Source organism: Haliaeetus albicilla, chromosome 4, assembly GCF_947461875.1.
Source record: "Haliaeetus albicilla chromosome 4, bHalAlb1.1, whole genome shotgun sequence".
Lineage (NCBI taxonomy): Eukaryota > Metazoa > Chordata > Aves > Accipitriformes > Accipitridae > Haliaeetus > Haliaeetus albicilla.
In genome coordinates this window covers 51,441,741-51,456,008 of record NC_091486.1, presented here as the reverse complement: position 1 = coordinate 51,456,008, position 14,268 = coordinate 51,441,741, and the positions used below count along the sequence as shown (strand labels likewise).

At 43.5% G+C, this 14,268-nt stretch overlaps 1 protein-coding gene across 1 annotated transcript; it reads right to left on the bottom strand.

The window, feature by feature from the left end:
- Positions 1–5,939: 5,939 nt before the first annotated feature.
- On the bottom strand, positions 5,940–12,306 carry TAS1R3 (taste 1 receptor member 3). The gene is given in 6 exon segments (XM_009916196.2): positions 5,940–7,655; positions 8,269–8,389; positions 8,707–8,910; positions 9,323–10,102; positions 10,835–11,135; positions 12,128–12,306. Coding segments are annotated over 6 exon segments (2,520 nt in total). The 3' UTR covers positions 5,940–6,720.
- Between the last annotated feature and the right edge of the window lie 1,962 nt (positions 12,307–14,268).

Sequence of the window (14,268 nt, the reverse complement as noted above, 5' to 3'; positions counted from 1 at the left end):
GCAAAATGGTCTAGCCAGCATGTTCCCAGTTAGGTGAATATTAAATGATCAGAATTTTGGACATGCTCTTGCAGCCTTTTACTGCAGAGCCTGACGAACTCCAGCTGATGTAGTATAAATTGTCTGCAGGTGACTGGAACTGGTTGAACAATTTAATTAGCTACTTTTCCCTTCCTCCCCTCTTCCCCCGCCCCTTCCTTTGCCCCTAAAGGAAAGGAAAAATCAGTCTATCGTGGCTGTACCTCTGCAGCTAGAAAGAGAAGCAGTAGAGGTAAATCAATGTTTTTCCTTCTCTGTTTCTGGAATGAGGATCAAAAGTTACTTAATGCTTCTCTACTATGAAATCACAGCATTGAAGTGAGGAGTACTGCTGAAATTCTCAGGTGCGACAGTGTGCTCATGAAGACTTGCTGCAGTCTCGAGAAACAAGGACTTCCAGTCTTCAGGTCAGATTTTTGCTATCTTTAATCACACTGAGGGGTACTTTTGTCAAATGTTTCTCGTTTCTCCTTAAGTACGCCGGGAGAATTTTATATGCAGGTGACCGCAGAAATCTAGGACAGCTAGCTTTGCAGCACACCAAATAGCTCTTTTTTTTTAAGAATTAAAATATTCCCTGGTTTAGATTAATTTGCAAATTCTGTATTTGAGCTGAATTGATGAGTTAACTGCCAATACCACATAGTGGATAGGTGGAAAAACTTTGTCTAATGTGGGGAATAAAAGAGGAGTGTAGTTGCTTGTCAAAGTGGATGGGGAAAAGAAAAGATCTTAGTGATTTGACTTGATATTTACTTGCTATAATGTGGATGTTTTTCCATTTTCACCCTTCATGGTTTGCTACTTTACACCGACACAATTTTTTGCAAAATGAGTGTAGAATAAAGATTGTTTAAAGGATAAAAAAAAAAATACTGCGAACAGCCTTTACTAAAATATTTCTGGTTTTGCTTTGAGAAAGTACTTGTTCTTTGCTAGTTGCTTAATTTCAGTAACGTGAAATCAATTTTTTAACAATTGCGTTAGAGTCTGATTGTACTTCTACCAGGTTTATGAAGGATAAGTGTGATGGCATTGGTTAAAAAGTGTTGGATCAAGTTGCAGCCTTTGCTTTTGAACTGAAGGAGAGATACTGTCATCATTCCTCCATGATACAGCATGAGAAAAGACAAATCTCTGTACTGTATTTCATCTGCACTGTTAGGAAAAGTAACAGCAGAGTGGTAGCTGCCACTTTTCTTGACATAAAGAGGCACTAAGTGGCTAATATTTAATAGCAACTATTGGCTGATAGTTGGTAGTGCAGTATACCTAATTAGCCACCTCATATTACACTAGTACACATGGCAACCTTCACGGTATATAAGTGGACATTGAGACACTGTTGATTATTGCTGTGATGCTGTGTAGTTCAAGATACTGTCTGTCTTTCCTTGCTTGGTCTCTGCCACAGGTGTCTGCTCTGGGCTGGCTGGTTTCTCTCCAGCCTTTTGGAAGTACAGAGGTGTGTAACGAAAAGTACTTAGGTGTAATAAATGTGGATTCACATTTATTACAAAAAATATAATGTAGAACACAGTATTATAATAAGGACCGAAAGTGCCAGACATCCTCATCAGCTGTAAAAATAGTTAAGACAAAAAGGAAATTGTGCAGCTGGGACTCTGTTAGGCAGGGGTAATGATCCTGCAGTCATGAAGATGAGCAAAGCAGACCCAGTTCATCAGCTTGTATCACCTGTATGCAGCTGCATCAGGTTAGCTCTAGTAAATCATAGTAAACACTTCAAAAGACCTAGAAAACCCAGACGAGTAAAGTAAAGCAACAGCAGCTTCTGTACAGCAGTGTTGTGAGGGTGACAAGTGCTTCATGATCCATAAATGCACTCATGGAGAAGCACAGCCGTATTACCTCACCACCCTCTGTGTTCTAAAAGTAACTGGCAGGAGACACACTGGTAGTAGCAGCGATTTACCTTCTTTTGTCCTGGATTATAGTCCTTTGATTATGTGGACCCTAGAGTCTCAAATGGCAAGAGGAGAAATAAAATACAGCAGGTGCACTGGGACAGAGGAGGGAATAGGCCTTGCCCCTCAGATTGCTTGGGGTCTGCAGTTCGAAGCTGCTTTTTTGAAGATTTCAAGATTTGTGGTGACCTCTAGAGCTGCAGAGTCAGCTTTGTCATGCTCTGTGTACTGCAGCGTTGGTTTTACAATGCCTTGAAGTTGGCAGGGTGGACCTGGAGAACAGAGGAATTTCCATGCCTGCAAGAACAGACAGGAATAACACTAGTAGTTGAACTAGTCTTACAAAAAATGTTTCAGTACAAACATACTCTCCCAGCAGGAGGGTAAGGCTTTGTGTAGTTTTCCCATGTTTAGAAAGCTGTTATACCCTGTGCATGCGTGAAGCAGTAGGCCTGAAAATCTCCAGGTTGTGTGATGCTGACAGATGCATTTTCCCTTCATCTATTACTTGTCCTGTGTCCAGGTGCTTAAGTTGTCTGTAGCTTTGGCACTCTTCTATTTCTGAGGAGCAAGTGAAAGGGAAGTGATGTGCAAGTCCTGCTGTTTTGAGCCTCTGCTCTCATAGGTTTCATTTTCTGGCACACTCGGGCTTCTGCAACACCTTGTCATGTTCTGCTTCTGCATTATCTGCACTCTTATCAGCAGCTTACTTCAGCAGATCTGGTAGCATTCTGTCCTTCCAGCAGAGTCACTTACTCCTTGTCTTCCGCTATCTTCTGCTGGAGTTTTTACTGTGAGGCTTTAACATTCTGTACTTTGAGAGAGCTTGCATTTCATGTGTCTATGGAATTTGAAGGCACTACTTGCTTATTTCGTAGCAGGACGTTTTAGGCACAGTTCCGAACAGCAAAGCACTTTGCAGACAGGGAAATGGATCTTCCTTCTGAAAATCAAAATACTTTTATCGAGGGCAGAAAAAGAGCCCGGTGCCTCACAGAGAACTCCAGAGACGTCTTGCACTTTTCATCATAGGTGGCAAACGAATTCATATGCTAAGACTAAGCCTGGTCTCCGAGAGGGGCTGCTGGGAGAGTCCCCCTGCCCCAGCCCCAGCCCGTGCAGCAGCTGTCCAAGATGGGGGGGATTACGGGAACAACACAGCCCTGGAGGAGAATGGATCTTTCCTACTTGTCCTCTGCAGCCTGAAAGAGAAGGAAGCTCCCACTTAAATCCGTGATGCTTCCTCTCCTCCCCTGAGGTGAGAACCTGATAGGGAGCAGATGTAGCTTCAGACTCTCACTGGTGTTCTGCTGTAGCTCACCAGAAGTCCTGTTGTTAAATGTTATCTGGCGGCTGTTTGGGCTCAAAACTAGACAGCATGTGTTCAGTAGAGAGGTAACCCTTTGGAACAAGGTTTAAAAGCTGTGCAACCCATTCCTTCTGCCATTGATCCAATCAGTAGGAATGACAAAAATGAAGTCCAAGTCAATTGGAAGAACAGACTGACTCAAGCGCAAATGCCCAAGTCACTGACTAGCAATTAAAGACAGACCTAGGAATGCTTCTGTAACAGCTTACACAATTCAGTGGAAGTTTGTCTTCACCTGCATAGCTCCTTGCTCCATTGCATATCTGGTTGCTTTAAAGGTGGTCAGATAGTTGCCTACATTTAAGTTAAATGAGGTTTTGCTATTGGCAGCAATAGGAGTCGAGTTCAAGCTTTTTGCCCTAGCGATTCTAGAAGTAGCACTTTTCTAAGTAGCTCCTAATACACAGTGTGTGGGGGTGAGCTGCTGTCTTAAATGGTGCTACCACTGTCAGCTGTTAGTCGTATGTAGGCCACCAGCAGTCCAGCTGGCAGTTATTGCTGGTCCCCTTGGTGTTAACGTGGTTCAGCTGGTGGCCAGTTCAGTTCATTTTCCATGTGAGAGGTGGTATGTGGGAGTGGAGGTAGGAGCCGAGCCTGAACTTGAGGCAGGAACTTGGGAGGATTTTGTAGGTTTGAGGAAAGTACTCCAGCAATATGTGTGTGATGGTCTAGAGGGACTATGGGTATGCTTTTTTGTCACACACAGCCTAGCCAGACGCTGTCAGTAACAGCTGTAGTGCAGAAAGTACCTGCTATGGATTATAATTGTGAATCTCTTTCCTGGCTTTAAGCAGCCTTTAGGCCCTAACTGATTGGTGACACTTTCAAAAAAAAGAGAGACGTCCAGTGTTGGGTGGAAGGGCCAATTCCATTTCTAGGAAATGTAAAGGTAGTTACAGAGAACAGTAATGGAAATAAGGGGTGTTTTCTTTCGTCTTTGTTTGGGTTTGAGTCTAGTAATTCATCTCTGCAGAAAGTCCTGTTTAGGGAGGTATGGCTGTGGCTAACAGGCAGTGAGGGGAGTCTATCCAAAACAAGCAGGTAGACTGACAATTAGAGATGATTTTTGCATACGCAAAAATAGGCTTGTGAAATTCTTGGTATACAACACTCCCTAGTGGCAAGGAGCTTGCGGGATTTACGGAGAGTTAGACCCATACGTTTCACTGAGCCTCCACGCTCAGCACTTTAGAGGATCATTATTTGTTCAGTAACTTATGTATAAACCTTCATATTCATAATATAAACTAGATAGTAACTGGTTATAGTTAGCAGGCACCTTTTGTGAGAGAGCTAGTCTGTTTTTCTTGTGTGAGTATTTCTTTGTTGTGCCTTCTGAAACTATCACTATTACCTGTTCTTGTAAATCAGATGCTTAATGGGGCAAACTGCTAGCCTTTCTGGATATGAGAATTCTCCCGCTGTTCAGCAAACAGGGGCCATGTTACATGTATGAATACAGGTTAGAGATATTTCTTATTCCTCAAAGTGTTTGATTTATTTTGTCCCCTTTGCAGAATGTCCCACCGGGTAAGAAATGTTTCTCTCTGGTGATCCTTGGATGTTTTTTGAGATGGAGGAACTTTTTGCTATGACTTTGGATAGTGTGATTTGCACACTGTTCATTTCCATGTGTCTTGGCATTTCCATGTTCTGTGCAAACACATGTTAATGAAACACAAATGAGTGAACTGAAATTTGAATGGGTAATATACTCTCTATATCATGCATACAGCTGCCTTTACATATCAGAATGGTTTCTCTGGATTTCGTGACAAAGCAGTCAAGAAAATTAAAAAAGAAATTTTTTTCCATAGAAAACAATACTTAACAGAAATTTAAACTTTGACTTTGGAAAGTTCGGCTTTTTGTTTCACAACAATGATAGCAAAAGTGAAATTCATATTGTAAAACAAGTGTGAAATTATGATAAACATTTCCATTATGATATCTAAACTTTTACAGTATAATTTATCTGAAAAAAATCTCAGTTTTACCGAGATTCTGGCTTGAATAACTACAGTTGTTCTGACTTGGAATGAAACTGTGAAATCTCTTGAGAAATGCAAGTTCTTGCTTGTGTTTTGTTTCCACACTCAGTGATATATAAGGACCAGTTCTCAGTTAATACGCTGCAGCAGGGTACTGATGATATTACCAACTAGAAGAGCAATGGTCATCAGAAGCCTTGCTTAGCCTTTCAGTCTTTTATTTAAGAGTCAAAGTAGTCAGCCCTTCTTGATCTGAACACAGTTGTTTCCTCATACTTCAGTTTGTGTATGACCTATCAATTTCTTTGTGTACTCTTTGCCTATGTTGTTAACTTCATGTATACCTTTCCAGGCATCCTCTAAATTTGAGTCAAAAATGAGCAAAACTTACTTGGTGCCATGCTGATAAGTTGGAGCCCCTCTGTTTAAATAGAAAGAGAGGGCAGCCCAGAGGATCAGTATGTTCCGTCACAGAATCTTATTTACAGGGAGAATGGGAAAGGGTTGTCTTAAGGATGCTGGAGGCTATTAGAACCATACAGTTTCACAACCTAGACAGCGATAAGTTTGCATTGACTGTAACCATTAAGAAAGAGACCCAGAGCTGTAGGATGTCATTGACTCCACTTTTAATAAAGCAAGTGCACAAATACGCATAAATGTGTACAGACCGCAGTTACAGAGCAGTGTGCAGGACTTTTGGTTCTCTCTTGTCCATTACCTCCCTCTCGTCATCTACCTCCTGTATCTACCAGGAGGAGACCTGCACAGGAGCTGTATTTTCTGATGTTGCTCACTAGAAGGGCTTTATAGAGGATCCTGTGTAGATAGTATCAGTACTTAATCACAAGGCTTTCTATTTGTGGTCTATCTCATACCTTTTCAGATGATTCCCTTCTGTTTTTCTGGTTATTATTTCTGTGCTGTTGAATATATTTGAAAGTTCTTATAAGGCCTGGGAAAAGATTCATGGTTATATCGCTGGAGCAGTTATCTAGTTGTTAAGAAGTAAAAATCATGAGCGGTCTTTACAGGAAAGTGGCCTGGGTGAGCTCAGGTTGCCAGACCTGAGAGATTCATATAAAGTATCAGTACTGTAGGTTGCTTGCTTAACCAAATGTGCTTTTGGTTCCTTGTGGGTGATGAAGTGGGTGGTTAGCCATAGAGAGGATGGATACTACTCTGCCGGGGGCATTTTGCTTTAGCTCATTGAGTAGAGCCCTGTGCTTTTGCAGCTTAAAAATTCTGTTCCTAGTGTTCAGCCTACTGGATAAGACTGTATTTTTTGTGGTGATTGTGTGTGGGACCATAGCTTATAGACTCATCATAAACAGAATTATCTTATTAAAATACAGCCAGCTTCTACTGCAGAGCAGGTGACAATGGATCTGGTTTATTGTCTGTTTATTGAGTCCTCCTGTGGCTCCTCTTTGATGGAGTTCTAGAAATAATCTACCGTGTTCAGATCAGGCTTAAGCAAGATGATGTAGCATTTAGGGATATAGTAGGTCCCCAAGATGCCCAGACTAGTTGACAAAATGGTACCAATCTGAGTAACAGACCTGAGGACTGTCTTCAGCGTGACAAAAGTAGCAACGAAGAAGATCCAGATGATGAAATAGATTAGGATGGCAAAAGTGATCCCCCTGGCAATATTGTACTTCTTCCCAGAAGTCTGCACCATGAACGTGCACAGGAAGCAGACAAAGGCCAAGAAGCCGTTGTAGCCGTGCACCAGAGCAAAGGCAAACCAGGACTCGGTGTTACACACAAGCAGAACTTCGGTGGGCAGTGACTTGTAGTCAGACACCAGACAGTCAGGGCCCAAGTGAAGATAGCAGAAACAGAACAAGCACTCGGTGAGGAGGCACAAGGCGACGAGGAGCCAGGCCCTTCTCTGGGTCACCCAGTACAAGAAGGTGGGGGCACAGCGAGGGAACTCTGTCACAAGGGTGATCTCAAGGGATTTGATGAAGAAGGTAGAGAAACAACCATTGAGGCACAGGGCATAGACTACCTGCTGGCTCATACAAAGGTTGTTGCTGGGCTTCCCTATATAGAGGCAGCAGCTGAGACACAGCAGCGTGAGTGCGAACAAGGCAAAGAGGTTCAGTTTGCCTCCAGAAGCCTGCACAAGGGGAGTCTCAAGGTTCTTTAGAAAGAGCACAGCTGTCAAACAAGTCAAGGATATGGTGACGGACATCAACGTTAGCAAGGCAATGGTGAGCGGCTCATTCCAAAAGAGGTATCTCTCGTTGCGGTCATAACATTGTGTGCTCCGGACAGGGGACCACTGATGCTTTAGGCAGGGAGTGCAGGTAGAGCTGTCTGCAAAGCAGCAGTGAGAAGCTGATGACCACCTTGCAGCGGAGTGCTGCTACCCTGCTGCAGGCAGTCCTTGAGGATGGATCACAGTCATGAATTAGGTAGCTGGTTTGGGTGCTGCTTTGCCTACTCCCGCCCCCCGCCCCATCCTAAGTGTATTGGATCGCCAAAGCTTGTGATAGTTCAATCTTTTTTTCCCCACTACTTCTCCACCCTCCTCCCAAAGGGATCCACATATTTCCTGGCTCTGTTTCCCTTCCCCAGGAAGGATCACCAGCTTCCAAAAGATCCCAGAATTTCATCGTATGCTTTTCTTCTACCTATGATCCCAGAATTTCACCATAACCCTCTCTCCTACCTCTTGAGGTAAAACATAAGCATTGTCCTTATGCATTCCCTTTGGGATCAACAGAGGAAGGTCCCCCGCTGAAGACCTCCAGAGCAAGACTGAGCAATGCACAGCAGAACAAAATGGAGGCAAATACTCTGCACTGGCAGTGCTTCATGGAGGAAGAGCTCACAACTGGTTGTTACCAGTTCTGTGAACCTGTGTGACCTTAAGCAGTAGGTAGACATAATACAGGCAGTTAAAGCCATTGAATTTCTTAGACCTCACCTTTAGTGCTCCAGAAGGTGTTTTCTGGACAATCTGTGCAGTCATAGCAGCAGAGGTGGAATCCTTTTATTCGTCTGAGTTGTCCTGGTTTACAACGTCTGAAGCACTCTGATGTAGGCTCCTAGACAAAAGGAAGAATGAATGTCAGCCAGACACTTTCAGGAGAAGCACCGTATCACCAAACGAATGAGAAGAAACTGGCTGGGCTGTGCTGGGATCAAACCTGTGTCTGAATCTTAAACAGTGCTGGGAATACCTTCTTCTAGTTTTGCACAATGGAGATGGATTACATGTTTGCAGAGGAGCAAGAACTGGGTCCCACGCAAATCTCGTAGGGGTAGCACGCAGGCTAAAAGCCCCTTATGAACAGTCCTGATGAAGTGGCAAAAATGTTTACTTAATTTCATGATTGTTTATGCTTTTGCCCCCCATCTTTACCTTTTGATCTGCAGTGTGAAACTGAATCTGGGATTTATTGATGTACAAGGACTCTTCATAGTTGCCTACAGGCAGGTACGTAAGGGTGCCATTTTTCCAGGACCACAATATAAGCTTGTAGCCAGTGTTTGTGCCATGGAATTGATCAAAGCTGAAACTTTGGCCATTCACCTTGAATGGGACGGTATTCATGAAATGCAGCAGCTGAGGAGAAAATGAAAATTGACGGTAAATATTGGTACAGTTGATGTTCTTGCTTGGAGGATGATAATGCAGTAAACTAATTTCTGGCTGAAATTAGTTGTCCCTTGCATTGGGCTAAGATTGCGACTATCAGCCTTCTGGCTGTATTATCAACTGCTTTATCTATTGTGCCAAGCCCAATTAGCGGGAGCCAAAACATAGCCCTAGAGAGGGGGATGCAGCCCTAGCCAGCAGCAGAGAAGATGCAGTGTGCCGGGGTAGGGGTTGACTGGCTAAGGGAATTGCCAAGGTTGTATCGCTACCAGGGCAGGAGTACAGTGCAATGTTACCCTCCTTCCCTCCCTGGCTGTGTGCAGCATCGATGCATAAATGAGATGAAAAATTGCTGTTTGTCCCCCTGACCTTTACTCACCTGCCAAGATCTGATGGATGCTTTGGGACACGCTTGGTGGGTGCACCCCAGCGCTCTGTGCAGTGCATGAGCCACGCTGTAGACTGCGATGTAGACTGATTGTATTTGTGGGAGGTTTAGCATGGATGAGATGTCACGCAGCGAGATGTGGTCACACTGTTTGCAATGTGTGTCCAGCACGTCAGAGTTCATGAGCTGGTTGAATTTTCTAGACTCCTGGCAAAATTTATCCTGCTGAACAGAGGTAAAGAGGTCGGCAACGTATTTCCGGAAGCCAGGGACTGTGCCTGCTTTCATAATAAAGCCTAAGACTGTCCCAATGCTCTGAATATTTGGGATGGAGGCAGCTATGTCAGACAACATCCAGGCTTCAGTGCCAATCCAGACTCTCTTGCTCAGTCCCATCCTGATGCTGTGTTCCAGCAGGGCCTGGACTGACTGACTAAAGGCAAAAAGGACAATAATGTCGACTTTGGTCTTGTTAATTAACCTAATGGTATCTTCCAGTTGGTTTTTGGCTTTGGGGTCTGCAAGGTCTGTAGGAATTAGTGTCTCGAACGCAATGCAGATGCTGTGATTTCCAGCTATGCTTAAGAAGAGCCTCTGAGCTCCTTGGCCATATTCATCATCGCTTCCAATGATGCCAATCCAGTTCCATCCGAACTTGTTCAGTAGCAGGACCACAGCTTCCACCAAGTTCTTATCACTGGGAACAGTACGGTAGAAGGATGGGTACAAGTCTGTGTTGCTGAGCTTCTCACTGCTGGCTCCGTAGCTGACCTGCAAATTAGAGGATAAGAGAGAAAGTGAGGCAAAGAGTAAAGCTGAGAGAAGTGTTCACAGTCCAGATCACTCTCCACCTTCTTTGCTTAGTCTCAGTGCACTAGATTTTCAAAACTGCTGTGTCAGGATAGTGGGAAGGAAGAACTCATCTAAAGGGATAGGTCCATCATGGCTGCATTTACCAAGAGAACCATAAACTGGCCCGTCATTTGCCTCTGCTAGCGTTGTCCCACATGGCTATCTCCTTCCAGTGCCATTTGTGTCCATCATCACAGCACCAGCCCTTATCGTTAATGACAATGATAATTAGCTACTTTCTACAAAGGGTGACACACCCAAGATTCAGTAATATCTTAGCTCAGGGCTAAATTTACCTGACCATTATAGCGCTCTCTCTGTTGTGGTAACTGAGTACTTACAGTCACAGATGTATTTTCATGGGATCCTCGCAGTTTATGCTGGGAACTCTGTTTATTCCCATTTTACATTGATCACAGAGCAGCCTGAGTTATCCCTCTTCTCTCTGGGAACTTAGACACTGGAGTGTGTTCCAGGAGGGAAGTTTAATGACCTGCCCAAGATCACTCAGGAAATCTGTGGCAGAGGAAAGACTGGAATCTGCACTTTAGTAGTCCTGCTTCAAAGACCTAGAGCGTAGAGACCGTTGTTGATCCAAACCCTTCCCCCACCAAAAAGGAGAATTCTTGCTTCTCCAGAGAGTTTCTTTACCTGTGGGATCAAGAAGAAGCTGAATAGTTTGGCTGTTACCAGGCAGAGGTCTGACTTATGTGGTCCAATCACAGCAGTCACACGAGGCTGGTAGTCGGTGTAGTTGCACAGTACTCCGATGCCTGTTGTGCCATTTCGGGTCAAAAATAGCAAGCTGGGCTGTAAGGCCACCACTGGCTCAAAGCAGGTGTCATGCATGTCATAGCCCAGCTTTACTCCTGGGAGAAGTGAAGTGGAATTGTTGATCTGATCGATAGCAAACTTCATCCCAAGAGCCCATATTAGCCCACCTACAAATAACCTGTAATAAGAGGAGACAGGGAATTACGTGGTCTATCAGTGCTGTTATAATGGTGATCAGCTTATTCCACGTTCTTTGACATCTTGGCATCCTGTGTGTTGCCAAGCCAGATACAAGTGGCACTGTCAGCAGAGCATCCCTGTACCTATACATAGCCTTTGCAAATTTTGTACCGTGAGTAGAGAGGCGCTGAGCACCTTTCAAATCTAATTAATCTTGTCTGTCAGCAAATATATTCTCTGTGCTTCACAGGAGAAGAAACAGAGGTATAGAGAGACCAGTATGTTTAGCTGTGAGGAGAGTCAATGTTCAGACAACCTCCTGCTCTTAGGTTTGTGTACTTCAGCCATGAAGCCAGTGGTTCCCAAAGTGCTGTGCGTGCTAATTCAGGAGAGATGTCCTTCTTCCTGGGATTTTCCTCCGCTGTATAGCTCAGTGCACTGGGCATATTCCCTGCCTCATGGCCTGTGAAGATGGAAAGAAATTGGACCGTGCTTTTCTGTGCTTTGTTGCTGCCAAAGAAGCAGGTAGGACACTAGCATGTCTTTTTGTACTGAGTGTCCTTATATCTCGTAAAAGGCAACGTGCCATCTTAACGTGTGTCATCTGCCTGCGGAGTGCAGTGCATGCTTCTCATTCCATCTGGAAGCAAAAGCAACATTTACACCTTTGTGTAAGCGTTAGATTCCAAACACTAAGAAAGCCAGTGCCACTAAAAGCTTTCATCCAAATGGGGTTGGTTGCATCCGAAGTTTGCCTGCATAGTAGCATCGAGAAAAAGACAAAAACATTTTCCATTTCAGGATCAGAAACTGATGGCACAGCACACCAGTGCTCCAGCACCTTAGAGCTAATCTTTGTCTCTATCTTACCTTTAATGTTCGGCTGTGAGACCGTCAGTTGCTATCAGAAGGATTACTTTCTTTTCCTTTCTCTTCCCAGCCCAAGTGACCAAACTTACCGTGTACTAATGAAGCTAATGTTCCTCTTACCTTTCACACACAACTAACGTGGGCTCTGATCGTGCCGTCAGGTTTACGGTGTCCGTTCCAAAAGGGAACAAGCCTCCTATGATATAATCACCAGGCCTTCTAAACTGGGCCGATAGGCATGTGGGTTTGAGGGCTGCTGCATAACCAAAGCTCAAGCACAGCAGCAGGTAAGGGACCATTATTTGTCTGTTTTGGGGAAAAAGTTTCAAAGAAATCTCCAAGAGAATGTGGGAGAGGGAACAGGGGCAGGGGATCCAATCTCATCAGTTCCTGGGAAGTCTCTTTAAATAGAACTCGGAGAGATGAAAATAACGGGGAAGAATTTGTTTAGCAAAATACGTTAAATGTGTAACTCTATGCTTAGTGGACAATAGTCAAATACACATCAATACCCTATGAGTGTACTTAGTTGCAAACCACTGGCCTAATCCTGGTTTCCTTTGCTCAGTGAGTAGCCTTTTCTCAAGCAGTGACTTACTGAATTCATTGTCGCAGCTCTAGAAATTGGACTTCCTGTAGGATAGGTGGTAAACTCAGGTGCCCACCTTTAATTTGGACACGTCTTTGGCATTAACTGTCCCCTGCCCCAACCAAGGAAGAAACATCATCTTTAATGGAATGTGTTTGTAGAAACCGTCCCTGTTTACAGTTTTCACAAACAGCTGGATTTGTGACTTGTCTAATGCTGGGAGCAGATCTTAATCAGTGCAGGCTGCTCATCTAAAAGCATCGCCAAGGAGAATGCGCTTTGATAGGAGTGGAATCCAACACGCCAAAGTGTGCCTTGTGGAGAATGGTGCCTGTTACCGTAATACAACCATTACCCATACAGAGCCTGAGGAGGAAAAAAATTGACTTGCTCACCAGCGTTGCATCCTGCTGTTACCTGAGGTTCTCCCCGGCTTGCGTGCTCCCTACTTAGAAGTGGCCTGTGCTGAAAGAATGTCACATAGTTTATTTTTAAATGAACTTCAGAATAATACGTGGAATTGCCTGAACTAAAGGGTAGTGATAAGAGACTTACACCGTGGTAATTTTTTTTTTTCTTTTTTTAAATTCAAGGTCACCTCATCAGGAGATAACCAGGTCTTCCTTAGTGCATTGCAAGAACTTGTCTGGAGCAGGCCATTCCTGGATTGCAAGGTTGGTAAGCTATTACTCAGCTATACTGTTATTTTTAGGAAGTTGTTATTGGCGGATCTAAATTTTTCTCACACTGAGCTATGATGTTAACTTCAGTTTAAAAACTTTGGTTTAGGTACAAGTTCCACAACATAGTAATTTCGGTTGTGTCATGGTTTGCATTTTTTCTGTCAGGTTTGTATTTTAGAAAAGAGGATAGCTCTGAATTGGAAAGTTCAATTTACTGCATGTTATTGGCTTATTATGTATTTATACTGTATCATAAAAACTGCTTATACTGCCAAAGTGATACACCACCTTTGCTACAAGGCTAGAATATTTTTCCAGTATGAAGAGGAGCAGGTACACTGTAGAAAGCTAAGTATGTAAGTACTTCAGGCAAGCAACAGTTGTAGGTTTCTATAGCTATGTTATATAGATGTGTTTATACTGACATTCTTTTAAGAATACCTTCCCCTTAATGGAATACTTAGTGTTAGCTTTAACTATATAACTTCTCTTAAAAAGTTCTAAATACAAATTCAGCTTCACAGAGAGGAAAAGAAAAAAAGCTGCTTGAATGGTGTAGGTCACACATATGCACTTATTTACTCCCACCCATATTTTGACGTGAAATCAAGTATGCTTACTGTGGCATAGGAGATAAGTTTATGTGATGGACTTTTGTGCAAAATACCCAAACTCCCTCTAGCGAGTCTGTATGTTATTGCAGCTTTCAAGTACACCAGTCACTGTAGCTGAAGGTTTTAAACTTCTGTATTTGGCCCCATTAGTGAAAGCTGCGAGTCTGAACTCGCCCAAAGCCAAGTGCAGGACCTTAGTTTTACTCAGTGGTAACTAACCGGGGCTGTTAAAAAGGTTCCCATTGTTGGAGACAGAGCAGGACACCAGGAAAATAAAATTACCGTGAGGCAATACCTTGTTTAAATGAGAGCATGCAGACTGATGGAAAGCTGTATTTTACTTGAAGCATACTTAGCACAAAATGATCAGTTATA